This window comes from Ambystoma mexicanum, chromosome 12 (genome assembly GCF_040938575.1).
Source record: "Ambystoma mexicanum isolate Mex_15411 chromosome 12, UKY_AmexF1_1, whole genome shotgun sequence".
Lineage (NCBI taxonomy): Eukaryota > Metazoa > Chordata > Amphibia > Caudata > Ambystomatidae > Ambystoma > Ambystoma mexicanum.
Genome location: NC_090936.1, coordinates 258,819,282 through 258,840,800, shown reverse-complemented (window position 1 = coordinate 258,840,800; position 21,519 = coordinate 258,819,282). Strand labels below are relative to the sequence as shown.

Genomic DNA, 21,519 nt, shown 5'->3' with positions numbered 1-21,519 from the left:
AAGAATAACCCTGCGTACGGTGCAGTAGGGAGTGGTTGGAAAGGTGTTCCCCAGCAATGGATGGATAGGACGGCAAGGTCTAACTCTGGTGAGAAACTATGGGCAAGACAATGGGGAATATTACTAGCTGCTCCAACCCTCCCCCCCTTTGTACCCTGGGTCTGCTGACTGGCGAGGAGAATGGCTCACCTCTTTATTGTGGTTGTGCAGCAATGTGTGCAAGGAAGGCACCAGGTCCAGTTCCGTCACTGGCAGGGCGTGGTCCAGTCCAGCTGCGACACACGCAGTGCTCCTTGCAATGTAGCCTGTTGAGTGTCCTTTGTCCTTATGGCTGCGTTGCAAGGTAGCACGATTAATGTTCTCTTGTCTTTTTATCTTTCTTGCAGGTGCCGTGCTCTGGCTGTTGGAAGTTGACGAGAGACACCTACGAAGAGCCTGAGAAGAATGGAGCAACTGCATCGGAGGAACTGCTGAGCCACAATGTCAGGTAAACCGGGTTACATGGGGCTCAGAGTGAGGGAGGTGTAGGTAGCTAATGTTCTCCTTACTCTCCTTCCTTTCTTGCAGAAATTAACCTGATGTCGTGAAGACTGGAACGCGGCAGGAAGCTGTAGTCTGATCAGTATTTCAGTGAGCGGGGGGAAACAGGAGAGCCGCCAGGTGAGCATTCCGCGCGGAAAGCAGGGGGTGCAGTAAAAGTTACACTGCTGCAGATGACAGCAGAAGAAACACTAAGAAGAGGGTGTGGCCCAGGGCGTGGTTTTATAGGCTCGGGCTGCACCCTGTGAGGCTAGACCAGTGGGCCTGCTGAAGCAATGGGTTTATCCGGGGCCATATTGAGTTACAGGTTTAGTCTGAACCTGGTGGCCATCTTGATAGGGGCTGATTTCCTGATATGCTGCCATTGCCAAAAGGTTCTGCGCCAGCCAGCAACCATGGTTGTGCATTCTTTGCCTGTGTTCCTATGCTTGCCACTGTTACATCCTAGTGGTGTGTCCCTGGGGGTCATGACAGTACTTACTTTAATGGCCTGACGGCCGAATAAAGTTATGCGACTAATACTGGCCACTATCGGAGATCAGGTTGTCGATGTGTGGGTGAAGGTGGGGTACTCAGGAGTGACCCGGAGCCACGATGCACATTATAGAGCATCCTTTAATAAGATTATAGCCAAAGTGTGAGATGTGCTGCTGCAAGCTTTCCAGAACACACCCGAATTGCAGTCTATTATGCATTGTACCATGGGTGATGAAAAGGGTGCCACTCAATTCATTTTTAAGGTCCAAGAGTTGTGGAGGGCAAACACGGGTAATGCCTGGGATCAGTCAACACCCTTATTCTACTTTATTGTCAAACAAGGCCTACCCAAAGAAGTGTAAACCAGCACAGACAGAAGTGGCAGGATGCACCCCTAATTTCACAAATGCCAGAATAGCCATATTGTGGGCTGAAGGAGGACAAGGACAGTGGGGCGTAAATGCAATACCTGGGCCGCAGTGGCAGGGAGGACAACATCGAGGAAGAGGTGAGTTCAGAGGATCAATGAGAGGGGGTTCGGAGGACTGGGACACCGTGGAGGAATGGAACAATGTTGGAACTGTGTCAAAGGGGGGCATTTTTCAAGGGAGTTTTAAAAACATTTTGTGAGCGAACCTAGTGGTAAAAAATCAAAGACAACAAACAAATACTTATAATGTAAACCAAAAAATGTATATCAATCAAAATGCAAGAAAAAAAAATACAGTGTCCAAAAAAAAAGACCTCCAAAATCCACCCAACAGACAAGTTGTAGGTGTACTTTTTACTCTTCTCATCGAAAAGACTTACAATCTCACAGAGGGAAAGAGAAAGTGAGACGCTCCTTTTATAGATACCCCAAAACCTGCCAGAGCCCGCTGAATATCCTTGGGAGAGTTGGGGTTTCCGATTGTCACCTCCCCACTAAGAGAAAACCTCACGACCGGTGCAAGATCAGGCTTTATTATGGGCTGTCAACTTGGTATACATGAATATGATGGGTGTTTAATACCAGTAGCAATACACAATGAGATCACACAATAGATTAATATACACCATGTATTACTGCACATCCATAAGCAATGAAACAGTATTGGCCTACACATTTTACTGCAAGAAAATTATGTTCTGCTCATCACACTTAAAGTGAAACATGCACTTACTTCTCATTCCAGGTCACAGAGTAAAACAGTGATTTATATGCTTTCACTTGCCGACAACTCTTAACTTGGCATAGCTTCTTCCCAGAATAGGTTATTAAACAGGAAACAGAAAAGCTTTTATAGCTACAAAAAGGAGAGAAATGACTGGTGAGAGCTGCCATAATATTTCAATCTTGTTAGCAATGGTATGCAAATCAAATGTTTAGGTAAAACTAGAAAACATTTCTGATAAATGGTTTCACAAACCTTTCCTTTGTTATCATACATGTGACCACTCTGCAAGATATAACTAAGCCAGAATAAACCATTGAGATATTTAGTTTTAGCTGGTGTGATGAATCAGTGATGGTCTGGGACCCTTCTCATGTGGCCAGGGAAAGGCAGACTACAAGTCCCATACTCCCATACGTACTGGCACGAGGAAGAGGGCTGAAGATGCATGCAGTAGCAGTAGTCAGGCAATTAAGCTTAACAGCCCACACCTGAAGGAACCTGGGAGGCAGAAAAGGCCCCCTCAAGTGCAGGCAATCAGAAGGAGCTGGAACTGTGACTGGAGTGCGTGCTGTAGAAGTAGAAGCAGAAAGAAGAAGGCACAAAGCTGGCAAACCAAGTAGAAGTTGGTGAACAAGAGGGATGCAGGAACCTTGATCCAGCAGATTTCACCTGCTTATTTTGAGAGAGTCAAACTCTGAAATGCAGAGGCTGCTGTAAGAAGGCATGGTACCAAACAGTAAGGCAAACACAAGTGATCACAGTTCAAGGGTGTTTAGATTTAGGATTACATAGGCGTTTTTAAACTCGATTGAAGTTCAATAAAGATGGGAGCAAGCTATGACCATCAAATAATCATAACGCAGTTCTAGTGATGTGTTGTTAAAATAAAAGGGCCTATACTAATAAACCTATTGCCAATCCTTACTTCTAAATACAAATAGTTTGGGAAACAATGTTATGCAAAAGAAAAGTGTTCAAGAAATGGTATGTGAGGATATTGAAGAGGTTAGTTCCCTTCCCCACGTTTTCAGCACGGTACAAGGTGGCACACTCAAGTTTCGCACAGTCTCTGGTTTCTCTAGCTCAAGGGTGCAGTTCAAAATCTCGACATCATGGCCTTCTGTGCCAAAGTCTTTTTGTCATTCAAAATCTCTTTTCTAGAGGAAAAGATGTGTGTAGGCTCTTATACTGCACCCACACCTTAAATCTTTCACAGTTGTGTGGCTCGATTTGCTGATTATTCTAGAAAACAGAATACATTTCAAATTGAGTTTGGTAAGTATTGAGAAAACATATTTTATTGAGATTGTAACTTTTCCAGAGGGCCTGATGCAACATGACAAACATCAAAGTTCTTTTCTTCTTAGGATTTCACATGTGCAAATTCTCAGTTGATTTTCGCTTCACCACAGGTCCCCCTCCGCCGTGCTCAGACCCACTTTAATACAAAGCTTTCAGTTGATCTCCTTCTGCCAGGCTTGGACCAATTTTACTTTGCCACAAACCTTTACTGTATCAACATCGCAGATTTTCGACTGTGCGCAGGATTTAGCTTGACCCGTCGCAGGACCACTTTGATTCACAATTCTCTACAACTCTTTCACTTTTCAGCTGGATACCTTACAGAGACCTTTGATTGAGCAGACACCCGGTTCCGAACCACTCTGTGAAAGGTATCGTATATTGCTTTCAAAGTTCAATCACTCATCAGCAGCTGAACTCTACTTGCATCTTTTATCACACTTATTTCAAACGATGTTCATTCCACTTGCAACCTTGGCTTCAACACAGACCGGTCTTGTATCAGTCTCCCCAACTCACCCGCTGTGTTGATTTCACTGACGCTGCTTTGTTCTTGGAGCCAAGGAATGTACCATAGCGACTGGTGATTCTCCCCGCCTTGATTATTGACGGGGGAGGGTGCTGGGTATCTCCGACACACAATGCAAGATTCTCCAGCCTGTTTTCCTGGTCTTACGCTTTCCAATCTCAAGGGTTCATGAAAGCAATGGTTCCTTGGCAAAAAGGTCAAGGGAACTTCCGTCCTTGCAATAACCTACTGTTTTGCCGTTCTTCTCTCATTAAACTGCCATCTTGGAACTGCTGTTTCCTTGTGTGTTTTGCCTCGCTCAGAGTGTGATGGTCAGTAATTGCCTGACCTTGCCTGACCATTGTATTGGGACACGTCAGCTATACAGCTCAGGTGTTAGTCCGTTTTCTCTCATAGTGGGGTGTCCATGAGAAAGTGTTTGTGTTGTAAAGGGGTTGAAGAGTTCCTAAACATCCTACTTAGTAGGATGGGGTAAAGGGGTCATAGGGAAGGGGATACTACGTCTCACCATCCAGTGTCCCACTCCCACTCCCCGAAGACCCCTCACCTAGGGGATCCTCCTGCACTGGTCCACCCCCAGGAACTGGATCCAAAACCGATGGCTGTGTCCTGGCCACCTGGAATACAGATCTCCGGCGACTAGAGGGTGAGACACCCTCTTGTTTCTCACACTGAGCAGCGGAAGGCATGCAGGAAGCCTGTCTAAACCCATGTGAGCTTGATTGCCGTGGTTGCTATGCAGAGAACGTGTTGGAGACCATGGCGAGTAGCTGTAGTCAAGCCGTGGGTGTCACAAGCGACAGGGGCTGCTTAAATGTGTGGCCGGACCAGAAGAGTGTGTGTTCCTGTGAAGACAGAAGCAGTAGAATGTGTGGCAGAAGTCGTGGAAGCTGGGCAATCCGCAGAACACGGATTACAGAAGCCGGTGAGTGAAACCTGATGTTCTAATTCCTTGCACAAACACTGCTGGCAACAGTATCCAGTTTCCGATTCACTTGTGTATAGTCAGAAGCGAGCTGAAGTTGTTAGTCGAAACTTTAACAACGGAACAATAGAAAAGAAGCAATCACATGTATTGGGTAATTCCTTTTTACTCGCCTGAAGAGCAAACGCTGCTAAAGACCACTGTTAAAAACCTAAAGAGTGTAATCCTTATGAAGAAGTGGTTGCGTGTCTCTCATTTATATGAGTGAACATTGCGAAGGCCATTGCTGAATATTTAACATTGATAAAACCATTTTAAAAACATTTAACCTTTGAAAACGACATCAAGATGTGATCTCATGTGCCAAATTGTGCTTTCTAACGGAAGACTGAACTCTATCCTCCACTTTCAGGTGACCAGGGAAAGGCTGTTGCTTTTGGATCCCAACCCGGTGGGTGGATATGCGAGGGAGGATTACCTGGGTGGAGGAGACGTGGGGAATGGAAGGAGGGTGTCTTTAGGTGAGACGCAGTATCACCCATTTCCATTCCACAATGAAACTTCAGTCCGTGAAGCCTTTATAGTGTATTGTCATACCTCCTCCCGTCCTTCTTTACCAAAGAAACCTCAGATAAAGTATCCATATAACGTAACAGGCAAGAAGGAGAACATCTTCTCTTGTGGGCAGATCAGACCCACATTCACCTCCTCTGGGTAGATCAAGAAATGGGCAGAATACATCCTACCCTTCCCCAACCTTCCTAGATTATTACCACTCTTCCTCACTGACACTCATTCCATTCAGGTACCTTTAAGACTGGGACGAGGAACAGGCGACTAGGAGGAATGCAGACTTGCACCTATGCACACCACTTTGGTACTGCGATGAGAAAGAGGACTGTAGAACACCATTCTGAAAGTCAGGCATGTCCCAATAATAAAGTTAATTGTAGTCAGGCAAAGGACTTGTACCTGCTACCCCTTAAGAGGCTACAGGTGCATGTAAAAGCAAATAACCCACATGAGAGGGGAGAACCGCCTGGAAAGTCAGGACACAGTGGAGCTGGCTGAAGCAGAGAAGCTGATGAAAAGGACGCAGATGGCTGCAGGAGAGCGGGAAGGTCGCCGATGTTGGAGAAAGCCACAAAAGAGTCCAGAGACCTGCAGAACTCCAAATTGTGTGTCCCCAGCTGGAAATGGGGGACTCCGAACTGCCACTTCGCTGCAGGGGGCAGCACAAACAGCAGGAAGAGACGAGCGTGGCTCGTCAGTGATCCCAATGTGAGAAAGGGGAGCAAGCAAAAGCAGAAGAGGACTGCGCACGCACCCATAGGAGCTGCTGCATACCTGTGAGTGACAGGGAGAGAGCACTCAAATCGGGGCGCTCCGGGGGCTTAGTCTGAGCCAAAGAAAGGGCCAAACAAATACATGTATATAATGAAGGGGTCTAGAGACCCGAAGGACATTATTAAATGTGGAGAGAATCACCAAGTACTTAGCTAATATTGAATACCGAATTAATGAATACCAAACTAAAGAAAAGTTATGCACAAGTGAAATTAAAATACTGCACAAATGGAAAGTGATGTGTATTTACTAACAGAGTGTTCATAAATGCGTTTTCCTTAATTTCAATGTGATAGTGAAAAGCCAAGTGAAAACCAGTAATGAGAATAGTAAAGCAAGTGAAAGGCCCATAAGAAGCACTATTGGTTAGTGTGAAAACAAGGAGTAAATACAGCAAAGTGAAGTGTGTGAGAGGCACGTGTTGGCAGAGTCAAGAAACTGACGAGACAAAACAAGAGTGCAAAGGCTCTAATGTCATAAGTGCAAAAAGGAAACATATGGTGGCAAAGTAGTCCAATGAGAATCAATGAACATTATAAAGTACCAGGGGTTCTCGGATGCGTGACCTGTTATGGGTGACTGTGTGGTCCGACAACTGCGCCTAGATCGAGTAACCCCTACTAGGAGTCAGCCAAGGAAAACAAGGATATTGAAGTTGTTTTGTTTTGTTTTGTTTCATCAGTCTAGAAGTGACTAAAAGAGAAAGAAGAGCCACACGAATGGTGAGGAAGCCTGAAAGAATACCATTTAGCTAACAAAGTTAAAGTAACTGTGTAATTGTGTTGAACTTGGGGAAAGAAACCCCAAGGTTGTTTGGAACTTTGTTGAACTTGGAGCAGGGAGCTCCAAGACCTTTTTGTGGAACTGTTTTGAGTCTAAGGAAGAAGAAGCTGAAAACATACCTGGAGCTGGGAGAAGCTCAGAGCTTTACTTTGAACACTGTTTCTTTGGGTGCTGACATCCCTACACATTGTATAGATTTAGTTGTGAGAGCAAGCATAGGTTTTGGAAAAAGACAGACTTAAGTTGACCTTTATGACACAGACCATCCTTAGTTTCTTTAGGTAGGGAAATCCCACCTTAACAAGTTAGACCTTTCTCCATCCTGACATTTGAGAAATAAAAAGCTCTATTTTAGAAAAGTGAATCTGTTGTCCGTGTCTTACTTCACAGTACCTTTACAGTGGGCATACATTTTCGATATAAACCTTGAACCTTTCAAAACTGCATCAAGAAGTGGTTATGTGTGCATAATTGTGCTTTCCAAAGGAAGACTTAACTTTCAAGTGGGCATACCTTTAATCTAAAATAAGTTAAGCAGTTAAATAAACAGTGTATCTACAATTGAAGAGAAGAGCAAGCATTGCCCATGCCAAGGGTCTCCCATACTAAGAGTGAAAAAATGTCTCAGTCAAAAAGCAATCTTACTCTTATTGCGAACCAAATAACAGTTCAACCTCGCCTAAAATACAAGTGTGAACGCATTCCCTGTAGCCAAGACAGTGGCACCAAGGCGTCTGGGTAATTGTTTGGGGCTAACAGTTGGCAGAAAGGTGAAGGTAAAGTTGGGAAAGGGAAACTGGTAACTTGTAAAGATTATTTTGAAGTTGAAACAACATTGCCAAAGACTGTAAATGGAAGAGTGAAGTGGGTCATAAAGGCAAACCTAGGTTGTATTTATATTTTACTGAGTATGTACCCTGTTAATTGCGCTTATCCTATTTTAGCTCCGATTGTCAATGGATACCGAAGTAACTATCTGTGTAAATAATTGGTCAGTTTTTAATTGGATAAGGATGTTTTCCAATGTCAATTCATAGCCACAGCCAACAGATGTTTCAACCACTGGTCCTTGACAACGCTCTCACATGGCACAAGTTACATCATTAGTATTGTATACACCACAGTGATATTATTAAACGTTACATACCATAATTGCATCATTAGATTTGCAGTATAGGGAGCACATCAATAGGAGCAGAAAATATAATATTGCTTATACAACAACATGTTCTTTTTGAATTCCAAAAGCACAGTGTATGGGTTGATAAATGCATATTTTCTCATTATTTCAATTGCTTAAAGAAAATTATGTTAACAGCATACTTGTGCTATACATTTCCTATGATTAAGGTTTCCATTAGCATAGATCTTGTTTGAAACCCTCATAACTGTGACATTATAGCTCATTATCGAAATTGAAACCAAAATTGATAATGATATTGTATATTGTTTGATATGGTTGGTATTTGCAAAATGAATTTGCGAACAGTGTTGTGGATTGTGTTAGTTGTCCTTTCAATTCTAGAATAAAACATATTCTATGGCCAACTTGTTCGACTTGTGATAATATTGTGTGTGGTCTAAGTATTTATACCCAATTAGTTTATATTGTTGAGTTAGTGCTTATGAGTTTTCTGATGTATTGTTTGCACTCAATTAAGAGTTCATGTTATATGCTCTAACACCCTGTATCTCCCTATTCATTTATTGTGAATTCCTATCGTCCAGATGCACAGCTCTGCTTGTAAAATTAAATGATTGGACAAACTTAGTCTCTAGCAAAATAATATATATCTTGAATTGTATGGCTCATTAATCAATGGGATTTGCTCTAAAGAAACACGTTCATCTCATGTTTCTGATTGAGGCCAACAATGGTACATCTCAATCGACATGTCATTCTAGATTCCATTTGGCTCAAAGGGAGTTTTGATCAACCTCTGTGACTACCACATTTCACATTTTGCAGGCCTATGACTCTAATAGCCATTGTGTCACTTTCCTGATGCATTTCTTGCCAATGGCTAGCTAGTGGTAGCCTCTTGTCTTGATTACCCAAGCTAGATAAATGTTCTGTGACAGGAATGCGTTATTCACGTATGGCACTACCAAAGTATACTTTCCTGCAAATGATTGCATATACAACATAAATAGGTGGCACATTAAGGTGTATTATGAAATGATGTACATCCACTATAAGGGTTTAGAGGGTAATTACTCCTTTATGACTAGATTAGTTCTCAATGTTATGACAATGTTGAGTACAGATACACAGCTCTGCTTATCTTGATATGGAATACTGTGGTTGTTTAATTTTTCTGAGCTATGATGGAACGGTTATGAGGGTTTCATTCAAGGTGTATGGTGGTGGAGGCCTTAATCATAGGGAATGTATAGCACAAGTATACTGTTAACATAATTATCTCTAAGCAATTGAAATAATGAGATAATTTTGCAGTTTTTATCAACCTGTACATTGTGCTTTTGGAATTCAACAAAACATGTTGTTGCAGAATCAATATTATCTCTGCTGCTCATATGGATGTGCTCCCTATCCTTCTACAAACCTAATGATGCAATTATCGTAGGTAACATTCATTAATATCACTGCAGTGTATAAATGGATGTAACGTGTGCCGTTTGAGAGCCTCGGCAAGGACCAGTGGTCAAAACACGTGTTGGCTGTGACAATTAATTGACAGTGGAAAACATCCTTATACAATTTAAAAAGGACTGTTTATTTACAAAGATACATTTCTTCTGTATCAATTGACAATGCAAGCTAAAATGGGATAAGCGCATTGGCAGGGAACAGATTCAATAATCTGTTTTAAAGACAAGGCGGGAAAGAGCCTTCCTGTACCTATGATCACAGCTATCCACTATATTTACGTACAGTTGTAAAAATACTTAAATATTAACTAATTTAAACCAAGCACTTCCTGACCACTATACGGTTAGCCCCATTATTTCTTACTTTAGGTTATTGTGACAGACAGACGAGAAAGGCATAGAGGCTGCCCCTTTGAACAGAGATATTGAGAGGAAAAGTGCCTTGCCTACTTGAAAGTGAATCCTGTCAAAACTGTCTTGAAGTACAAATTACTGAAGCTGTGGTAGTAGTCCAAAGTACCAAAGATGTTGTGGTATATCTGGTTGTCAGTAGATGCAACATTGCAGTAGCCTAAACAAAGTGTAGTACAATGCGGCAAAGGAGACTGGTCTCGAGGTCAACTTGAGTAGGAGTCAAGTTTTTGAAGTGGAAGTAGCAGCCCTGTGAAGTCATCCTGACAAATATACCTATTGTGAATCCTAATTCTGTAACTAAAGACATTCTAACTGTTAGAACTATGTTTCACTGACTGTGATAGAAGTTGCATTTCTTGTGAACTGTGGCAAGCCTTCTTGGATTGCTGGATGTGGTGACAGAGCATCATGGGTGGGATTGCCATTGGTGCTGGTTTGAGGAAGTGGAAAGCCCATCTTTCATGAAGGAGAAAGGATTTGCTATTGTTCGAATGTTGGTTAGCAACACTTTACTGCGACATTGAAACATCAAGAACAGATTTAAGTTATCTTACATACACAGATTTTCTTCTTTCTTTTTTTGTTTTTTTGTTCATCATTGGAGCAGAATTCACTTTAAGCCCTGGGAAAGGGAACCCGCCCAGGTTGTTGAGAGGATATCAAGAAACTGTGAATGTTGTTTATGTTATGTGAATTGCCATATATTTTCTCTGTGTATTTGCTTAGTGCGAGGGCCAGACATCCTGTGTTAGAGTGTTTCCCTTTAGCTTTGGTAAGGCAAGGAAATCCTCAGCAGAGTAAGGATGATGAGGCATTTTTACTTTGTTTGTTCTATAATAAAAATGGCATGTTTTGAACAATCATCAAGTAGTTGTCCGCCTCGCATTGCTGACCCCTCACACTGGACCATAGTCCAGCAAACAATTGCTGTATTTACAAAGTATATAACAAAACGGTACCTGTAACACCAAAGGTCCTCCGGTAAATAATCCAATACTAAACAACAAAGTGGACCTTGGCAATGAGGTTGGAAGGAAAATACTAACATACACTGTTCATACACAAAATACATTTATTAGAAAACATGAAAAAAACAATATTGTTTGTCATAAAAATCGCATTAAATCTCTTTGCATTTGACATCATCAATTTAATTCCACCATAAGTACATATTCACACACATCCAATGTCGACTCACTAAAGCATAAGTGGTATTTGAATTCTTCACACCCAGCTAAAGCTAATGTTGTGTATATCTGTTAAGTCGCACAAAAGGCTTATTAACACAGTCTACATAAGTTTCAGTCAGAGTGGGTGGCTTTCCCAGTAAGCCTGCCAGTTTTCTGACCTTCTTCAGGACATGGGAGGGACGTAGATGTAGCCTCACCCTTACAACAAAATCAGATGGAAGATGTCTTCATAACCAGAATCTCTAAAAAGAAGCACAAAATCTAATTACCACCCAACCTCTTATTTCATCAACGGCACCTACAAATTGTGCATAATAAATCTAATATAAAATACCATTTATAATGCAGCCTTATTTTGTTTTTAACGCACATATGCATACAACCAACTTGAGATCCCATCCTGATTAGCAATGTCTGAGTGCCAAATCAATGTGTGGCACCTCGCGATGCAGCCCGCTTCAGTCCCATGCATGGGGGCAAAGGACAACGCTAGCGTCTGGAACTAATTACGCTTGAAAGTTAAAAAGCAAATCTGTTAGACAGTACCCGGGTGTGTTCTGACACACCAGTAGGACACAAGCACTGAAAGGAACAGGAGTCCGCTCTTGAGAATATGTGTTTTCTGATGCCGGTCGTTGTGATAAGAGTGTGGATGCGGCTGACACACAGTGGAAGTTACAGATAAAAATCGTGAAAACGATAATCATTATGATGAGTGACTTTAAGTAATATCACTTGCTACGCGCTTGTTAACGTTAGAGTGTAATTAGTACCAGGGGCTAGTGTTGTCTTTTGCCCCCATGCATGTGCCCGGAGCCGGCTGCATTGCGAGGTGCCACACATTGATTTGGCACTCTGACATTGCTAATCTGGATGGGATCACGAGTTGGCTGTATGCATATGTGCATTAAAAAAACAAAATAAGGTTGTGTTATGAATGGTATTAATGGGATGACTGCTTTGTTCTCCCCAGAACTGAGAGGTACACCTGTTGGTGACCACATGCTGAGATTTCACTGGTTGCAAGCATTGGGTGCCAAGATAGTGCACGTTTTTCTCATCAGACACGCTACACAGGAAGCAAGTGTTTTTCACATGCATTATTCGAGCATGAAGTCCCCACTAGACCTAGTGGGCTCACACTTGCAAGACATTTGGGGGAGAAAGATTCCTTACTCTGAGTGTCCTGTGTTTATTTACAGCTCAGTTTTGCTGATCTTATGTACGCACACCGTATGTACGGGTGTAACATTTAAGAAGGGCCACCATGAGATGTGGAAGCCGAGTTATGCTGACAGTCCAGACCGCACAGTAAGAATTTAGGTCTGTTTCGGTATAATCATAATGACCATGATGTGCAAGGTGGTTAACTGCATATTAGTCGGGGACGATAGTGCTTGATTCACTCTGTGTCTCTGTCCTCTCGTATGGCTCCTCCTCATTTGGTATCTACCCTCGGAGCATCTTTTGCAATCTATTCCACAGTTCGCTTTTTCCTACATGAATACAACCTGGAGGTAAGTGCAAACTTATATAATTACGCAAGATTTATATGCACAATTTGTAGGTGCCTTTGAGGAAATAAGAGGTAGGGTGGTAATTAGATTTTGTGTTTTTTTTTAGAGATTCTGGTTTTGAAGCCATCTTCCATCTGATTTTGTTGAAAGGGCGAGGCGACATCTACAACCCTCCCATGTCCTGAAGAAGGTCGAAGTAACTGTCAAGCTTACTGGGAAAGCCACCCATACTGAATGTAACATATATAGACTGTGTTAATAAGCCTTTTGGGCGACTTAGCAGATATACACACCATTAACTTAGGTTGGGTGTGAAGACTTCGAATTCCACTTATGCTTTAGTGAGAGGGTCTCATACAAGAGAGTACCCATATGTAGATTAGGGTCGACATTGGATGTGTGTGAATGTGTATTTATGGTGGAATGAAATTGATGATGTCAAACGCAAAGAGATTTTAATGTGATTTTTATGACATGTTTTCTAATAAATTTATTTTTTATTTACAAAGTGCAAGGAAATATTAAGTGTACAAATAATTGTAGTACAAATACTCCATGTTGGGTGTGGACTTCTTCATGCAACATAGTGCACTTCTAAAAGAATCACAAAAGATGGAGTGTAGTCGAGTTTTAACTTACAGAGACACTGGGCCTCATTACACGGTAGGCGGTAAGGGATTACCGGCACCGGTAAGGGCACCGGTGCCCGTAATCCCTTACCGCGCTACTACGAGGTCCCTCAGCGGGTCCCGTCCTTAACGTGTGGTCAGACCACACGTTAAGGACGGGACCCGCTAAGGGACTTCAGAGCTAATAACGGTACCGCTAAGAGCGGTACCGTTATTAGCTCCTTCCCCATTCCCATTGAGCCCTATGGGGGCTCGAATGGGAATGGGGAATGGTAATTGGCATGGGGACTCACCGGGTCCTCCAGGGTTGGAATGACCCGGTAATTCCCCATACCGCCTACCCGGACCCAGAAGACTGAACTCTATCCTCCACTTTCAGGTGACCAGGGAAAAGCTGTTGCTTTTGGATCCCAACCCGGTGGGTGGATATGCGAGGGAGGATTACCTGGGTGGAGGAGACGTGGGGAATGGAAGGAGGGTGTCTTTAGGTGAGACGCAGTATCACCCATTTCCATTCCACAATGAAACTTCAGTCCGTGAAGCCTTTATAGTGTATTGTCATACCTCCTCCCGTCCTTCTTTACCAAACAAACAAACCTCAGATAAAGTATCCATATAACGTAACAGGCAAGAAGGAGAACATCTTCTCTTGTGGGCAGATCAGACCCACATTCACCTCCTCTGGGTAGATCAAGAAATGGGCAGAATACATCCTACCCTTCCCCAACCTTCCTAGATTATTACCACTCTTCCTCACTGACACTCATTCCATTCAGGTACCTTTAAGACTGGGACGAGGAACAGGCGACTAGGAGGAATGCAGACTTGCACCTATGCACACCACTTTGGTACTGCGATGAGAAAGAGGACTGTAGAACACCATTCTGAAAGTCAGGCATGTCCCAATAATAAAGTTAATTGTAGTCAGGCAAAGGACTTGTACCTGCTACCCCTTAAGAGGCTACAGGTGCATGTAAAAGCAAATAACCCACATGAGAGGGGAGAACCGCCTGGAAAGTCAGGACACAGTGGAGCTGGCTGAAGCAGAGAAGCTGATGAAAAGGACGCAGATGGCTGCAGGAGAGCGGGAAGGTCGCCGATGTTGGAGAAAGCCACAAAAGAGTCCAGAGACCTGCAGAACTCCAAATTGTGTGTCCCCAGCTGGAAATGGGGGACTCCGAACTGCCACTTCGCTGCAGGGGGCAGCACAAACAGCAGGAAGAGACGAGCGTGGCTCGTCAGTGATCCCAATGTGAGAAAGGGGAGCAAGCAAAAGCAGAAGAGGACTGCGCACGCACCCATAGGAGCTGCTGCATACCTGTGAGTGACAGGGAGAGAGCACTCAAATCGGGGCGCTCCGGGGGCTTAGTCTGAGCCAAAGAAAGGGCCAAACAAATACATGTATATAATGAAGGGGTCTAGAGACCCGAAGGACATTATTAAATGTGGAGAGAATCACCAAGTACTTAGCTAATATTGAATACCGAATTAATGAATACCAAACTAAAGAAAAGTTATGCACAAGTGAAATTCAAATACTGCACAAATGGAAAGTGATGTGTATTTACTAACAGAGTGTTCATAAATGCGTTTTCCTTAATTTCAATGTGATAGTGAAAAGCCAAGTGAAAACCAGTAATGAGAATAGGTAAAGCAAGTGAAAGGCCCATAAGAAGCACTATTGGTTAGTGTGAAAACAAGGAGTAAATACAGCAAAGTGAAGTGTGTGAGAGGCACGTGTTGGCAGAGTCAAGAAACTGACGAGACAAAACAAGAGTGCAAAGGCTCTAATGTCATAAGTGCAAAAAGGAAACATATGGTGGCAAAGTAGTCCAATGAGAATCAATGAACATTATAAAGTACCAGGGGTTCTCGGATGCGTGACCTGTTATGGGTGACTGTGTGGTCCGACAACTGCGCCTAGATCGAGTAACCCCTACTAGGAGTGAGCCAAGGAAATCAAGGATATTGAAGTTGTTTTGTTTTGTTTTGTTTCATCAGTCTAGAAGTGACTAAAAGAGAAAGAAGAGCCACACGAATGGTGAGGAAGCCTGAAAGAATACCATTTAGCTAACAAAGTTAAAGTAACTGTGTAATTGTGTTGAACTTGGGGAAAGAAACCCCAAGGTTGTTTGGAACTTTGTTGAACTTGGAGCAGGGAGCTCCAAGACCTTTTTGTGGAACTGTTTTGAGTCTAAGGAAGAAGAAGCTGAAAACATACCTGGAGCTGGGAGAAGCTCAGAGCTTTACTTTGAACACTGTTTCTTTGGGTGCTGACATCCCTACACATTGTATAGATTTAGTTGTGAGAGCAAGCATAGGTTTTGGAAAAAGACAGACTTAAGTTGACCTTTATGACACAGACCATCCTTAGTTTCTTTAGGTAGGGAAATCCCACCTTAACAAGTTAGACCTTTCTCCATCCTGACATTTGAGAAATAAAAAGCTCTATTTTAGAAAAGTGAATCTGTTGTCCGTGTCTTACTTCACAGTACCTTTACAGTGGGCATACATTTTCGATATAAACCTTGAACCTTTCAAAACTGCATCAAGAAGTGGTTATGTGTGCATAATTGTGCTTTCCAAAGGAAGACTTAACTTTCAAGTGGGCATACCTTTAATCTAAAATAAGTTAAGCAGTTAAATAAACAGTGTATCTACAATTGAAGAGAAGAGCAAGCATTGCCCATGCCAAGGGTCTCCCATACTAAGAGTGAAAAAATGTCTCAGTCAAAAAGCAATCTAACTCTTATTGCGAACCAAATAACAGTTCAACCTCGCCTAAAATACAAGTGTGAACGCATTCCCTGTAGCCAAGACAGTGGCACCAAGGCGTCTGGGTAATTGTTTGGGGCTAACAGTTGGCAGAAAGGTGAAGGTAAAGTTGGGAAAGGGAAACTGGTAACTTGTAAAGATTATTTTGAAGTTGAAACAACATTGCCAAAGACTGTAAATGGAAGAGTGAAGTGGGTCATAAAGGCAAACCTAGGTTGTATTTATATTTTACTGAGTATGTACCCTGTTAATTGCGCTTATCCTATTTTAGCTCCGATTGTCAATGGATACCGAAGTAACTATCTGTGTAAATAATTGGTCAGTTTTTAATTGGATAAGGATGTTTTCCAATGTCAATTCATAGCCACAGCCAACAGATGTTTCAACCACTGGTCCTTGACAACGCTCTCACATGGCACAAGTTACATCATTAGTATTGTATACACCACAGTGATATTATTAAACGTTACATACCATAATTGCATCATTAGATTTGCAGTATAGGGAGCACATCAATAGGAGCAGAAAATATAATATTGCTTATACAACAACATGTTCTTTTTGAATTCCAAAAGCACAGTGTATGGGTTGATAAATGCATATTTTCTCATTATTTCAATTGCTTAAAGAAAATTATGTTAACAGCATACTTGTGCTATACATTTCCTATGATTAAGGTTTCCATTAGCATAGATCTTGTTTGAAACCCTCATAACTGTGACATTATAGCTCATTATCGAAATTGAAACCAAAATTGATAATGATATTGTATATTGTTTGATATGGTTGGTATTTGCAAAATGAATTTGCGAACAGTGTTGTGGATTGTGTTAGTTGTCCTTTCAATTCTAGAATAAAACATATTCTATGGCCAACTTGTTCGACTTGTGATAATATTGTGTGTGGTCTAAGTATTTATACCCAATTAGTTTATATTGTTGAGTTAGTGCTTATGAGTTTTCTGATGTATTGTTTGCACTCAATTAAGAGTTCATGTTATATGCTCTAACACCCTGTATCTCCCTATTCATTTATTGTGAATTCCTATCGTCCAGATGCACAGCTCTGCTTGTAAAATTAAATGATTGGACAAACTTAGTCTCTAGCAAAATAATATATATCTTGAATTGTATGGCTCATTAATCAATGGGATTTGCTCTAAAGAAACACGTTCATCTCATGTTTCTGATTGAGGCCAACAATGGTACATCTCAATCGACATGTCATTCTAGATTCCATTTGGTTCAAAAGGAGTTTTGATCAACCTCTGTGACTACCACATTTCACATTTTGCAGGCCTATGACTCTAATAGCCATTGTGTCACTTTCCTGATGCATTTCTTGCCAATGGCTAGCTAGTGGTAGCCTCTTGTCTTGATTACCCAAGCTAGATAAATGTTCTGTGACAGGAATGCGTTATTCACGTATGGCACTACCAAAGTATACTTTCCTGCAAATGATTGCATATACAACATAAATAGGTGGCACATTAAGGTGTATTATGAAATGATGTACATCCACTATAAGGGTTTAGAGGGTAATTACTCCTTTATGACTAGATTAGTTCTCAATGTTATGACAATGTTGAGTACAGATACACAGCTCTGCTTATCTTGATATGGAATACTGTGGTTGTTTAATTTTTCTGAGCTATGATGGAACGGTTATGAGGGTTTCATTCAAGGTGTATGGTGGTGGAGGCCTTAATCATAGGGAATGTATAGCACAAGTATACTGTTAACATAATTATCTCTAAGCAATTGAAATAATGAGATAATTTTGCAGTTTTTATCAACCTGTACATTGTGCTTTTGGAATTCAACAAAACATGTTGTTGCAGAATCAATATTATCTCTGCTGCTCATATGGATGTGCTCCCTATCCTTCTACAAACCTAATGATGCAATTATCGTAGGTAACATTCATTAATATCACTGCAGTGTATAAATGGATGTAACGTGTGCCGTTTGAGAGCCTCGGCAAGGACCAGTGGTCAAAACACGTGTTGGCTGTGACAATTAATTGACAGTGGAAAACATCCTTATACAATTTAAAAAGGACTGTTTATTTACAAAGATACATTTCTTCTGTATCAATTGACAATGCAAGCTAAAATGGGATAAGCGCATTGGCAGGGAACAGATTCAATAATCTGTTTTAAAGACAAGGCGGGAAAGAGCCTTCCTGTACCTATGATCACAGCTATCCACTATATTTACGTACAGTTGTAAAAATACTTAAATATTAACTAATTTAAACCAAGCACTTCCTGACCACTATACGGTTAGCCCCATTATTTCTTACTTTAGGTTATTGTGACAGACAGACGAGAAAGGCATAGAGGCTGCCCCTTTGAACAGAGATATTGAGAGGAAAAGTGCCTTGCCTACTTGAAAGTGAATCCTGTCAAAACTGTCTTGAAGTACAAATTACTGAAGCTGTGGTAGTAGTCCAAAGTACCAAAGATGTTGTGGTATATCTGGTTGTCAGTAGATGCAACATTGCAGTAGCCTAAACAAAGTGTAGTACAATGCGGCAAAGGAGACTGGTCTCGAGGTCAACTTGAGTAGGAGTCAAGTTTTTGAAGTGGAAGTAGCAGCCCTGTGAAGTCATCCTGACAAATATACCTATTGTGAATCCTAATTCTGTAACTAAAGACATTCTAACTGTTAGAACTATGTTTCACTGACTGTGATAGAAGTTGCATTTCTTGTGAACTGTGGCAAGCCTTCTTGGATTGCTGGATGTGGTGACAGAGCATCATGGGTGGGATTGCCATTGGTGCTGGTTTGAGGAAGTGGAAAGCCCATCTTTCATGAAGGAGAAAGGATTTGCTATTGTTCGAATGTTGGTTAGCAACACTTTACTGCGACATTGAAACATCAAGAACAGATTTAAGTTATCTTACATACACAGATTTTCTTCTTTCTTTTTTTGTTTTTTTGTTCATCATTGGAGCAGAATTCACTTTAAGCCCTGGGAAAGGGAACCCGCCCAGGTTGTTGAGAGGATATCAAGAAACTGTGAATGTTGTTTATGTTATGTGAATTGCCATATATTTTCTCTGTGTATTTGCTTAGTGCGAGGGCCAGACATCCTGTGTTAGAGTGTTTCCCTTTAGCTTTGGTAAGGCAAGGAAATCCTCAGCAGAGTAAGGATGATGAGGCATTTTTACTTTGTTTGTTCTATAATAAAAATGGCATGTTTTGAACAATCATCAAGTAGTTGTCCGCCTCGCATTGCTGACCCCTCACACTGGACCATAGTCCAGCAAACAATTGCTGTATTTACAAAGTATATAACAAAACGGTACCTGTAACACCAAAGGTCCTCCGGTAAATAATCCAATACTAAACAACAAAGTGGACCTTGGCAATGAGGTTGGAAGGAAAATACTAACATACACTGTTCATACACAAAATACATTTATTAGAAAACATGAAAAAAACAATATTGTTTGTCATAAAAATCGCATTAAATCTCTTTGCATTTGACATCATCAATTTAATTCCACCATAAGTACATATTCACACACATCCAATGTCGACTCACTAAAGCATAAGTGGTATTTGAATTCTTCACACCCAGCTAAAGCTAATGTTGTGTATATCTGTTAAGTCGCACAAAAGGCTTATTAACACAGTCTACATAAGTTTCAGTCAGAGTGGGTGGCTTTCCCAGTAAGCCTGCCAGTTTTCTGACCTTCTTCAGGACATGGGAGGGACGTAGATGTAGCCTCACCCTTACAACAAAATCAGATGGAAGATGTCTTCATAACCAGAATCTCTAAAAAGAAGCACAAAATCTAATTACCACCCAACCTCTTATTTCATCAACGGCACCTACAAATTGTGCATAATAAATCTAATATAAAATACCATTTATAATGCAGCCTTATTTTGTTTTTAACGCACATATGCATACAACCAACTTGAGATCCCATCCTGATTAGCAATGTCTGAGTGCCAAATCAATGTGTGGCACCTCGCGATGCAGCCCGCTTCAGTCCCATGCATGGGGGCAAAGGACAACACTAGCGTCTGGAACTAATTACGCTTGAAAGTTAAAAAGCAAATCTGTTAGACAGTACCCGGGTGTGTTCTGACACACCAGTAGGACACAAGCACTGAAAGGAACAGGAGTCCGCTCTTGAGAATATGTGTTTTCTGATGCCGGTCGTTGTGATAAGAGTGTGGATGCGGCTGACACACAGTGGAAGTTACAGATAAAAATCGTGAAAACGATAATCATTATGATGAGTGACTTTAAGTAATATCACTTGCTACGCGCTTGTTAACGTTAGAGTGTAATTAGTACCAGGGGCTAGTGTTGTCTTTTGCCCCCATGCATGTGCCCGGAGCCGGCTGCATTGCGAGGTGCCACACATTGATTTGGCACTCTGACATTGCTAATCTGGATGGGATCACGAGTTGGCTGTATGCATATGTGCATTAAAAAAACAAAATAAGGTTGTGTTATGAATGGTATTAATGGGATGACTGCTTTGTTCTCCCCAGAACTGAGAGGTACACCTGTTGGTGACCACATGCTGAGATTTCACTGGTTGCAAGCATTGGGTGCCAAGATAGTGCACGTTTTTCTCATCAGACACGCTACACAGGAAGCAAGTGTTTTTCACATGCATTATTCGAGCATGAAGTCCCCACTAGACCTAGTGGGCTCACACTTGCAAGACATTTGGGGGAGAAAGATTCCTTACTCTGAGTGTCCTGTGTTTATTTACAGCTCAGTTTTGCTGATCTTATGTACGCACACCGTATGTACGGGTGTAACATTTAAGAAGGGCCACCATGAGATGTGGAAGCCGAGTTATGCTGACAGTCCAGACCGCACAGTAAGAATTTAGGTCTGTTTCGGTATAATCATAATGACCATGATGTGCAAGGTGGTTAACTGCATATTAGTCGGGGACGATAGTGCTTGATTCACTCTGTGTCTCTGTCCTCTCGTATGGCTCCTCCTCATTTGGTATCTACCCTCGGAGCATCTTTTGCAATCTATTCCACAGTTCGCTTTTTCCTACATGAATACAACCTGGAGGTAAGTGCAAACTTATATAATTACGCAAGATTTATATGCACAATTTGTAGGTGCCTTTGAGGAAATAAGAGGTAGGGTGGTAATTAGATTTTGTGTTTTTTTTTAGAGATTCTGGTTTTGAAGCCATCTTCCATCTGATTTTGTTGAAAGGGCGAGGCGACATCTACAACCCTCCCATGTCCTGAAGAAGGTCGAAGTAACTGTCAAGCTTACTGGGAAAGCCACCCATACTGAATGTAACATATATAGACTGTGTTAAT

At 41.7% G+C, this 21,519-nt stretch overlaps 1 protein-coding gene and 1 long non-coding RNA gene across 2 annotated transcripts in view; one reads left to right on the top strand and one right to left on the bottom strand.

Moving 5' to 3' along the window:
* The window catches only part of PIK3C2G (phosphatidylinositol-4-phosphate 3-kinase catalytic subunit type 2 gamma), a 3,221,975-nt gene that overhangs the window by 2,044,819 nt on the left and 1,155,637 nt on the right, over window positions 1-21,519 (bottom strand). Inside the window, exon 12 of the mRNA XM_069628394.1 lies at window positions 2,181-2,303. Within this exon, the coding sequence (XP_069484495.1) occupies window positions 2,181-2,303 (123 nt within the window). The remainder of the gene's footprint in view (window positions 1-2,180; window positions 2,304-21,519) is intronic.
* LOC138513495 (uncharacterized) overlaps window positions 1-21,519 on the top strand; it is a 77,236-nt gene that overhangs the window by 36,264 nt on the left and 19,453 nt on the right. Inside the window, exons 2-3 of the long non-coding RNA XR_011281764.1 lie at window positions 387-487; window positions 568-660. This is a non-coding gene — a long non-coding RNA (uncharacterized lncRNA). The remainder of the gene's footprint in view (window positions 1-386; window positions 488-567; window positions 661-21,519) is intronic.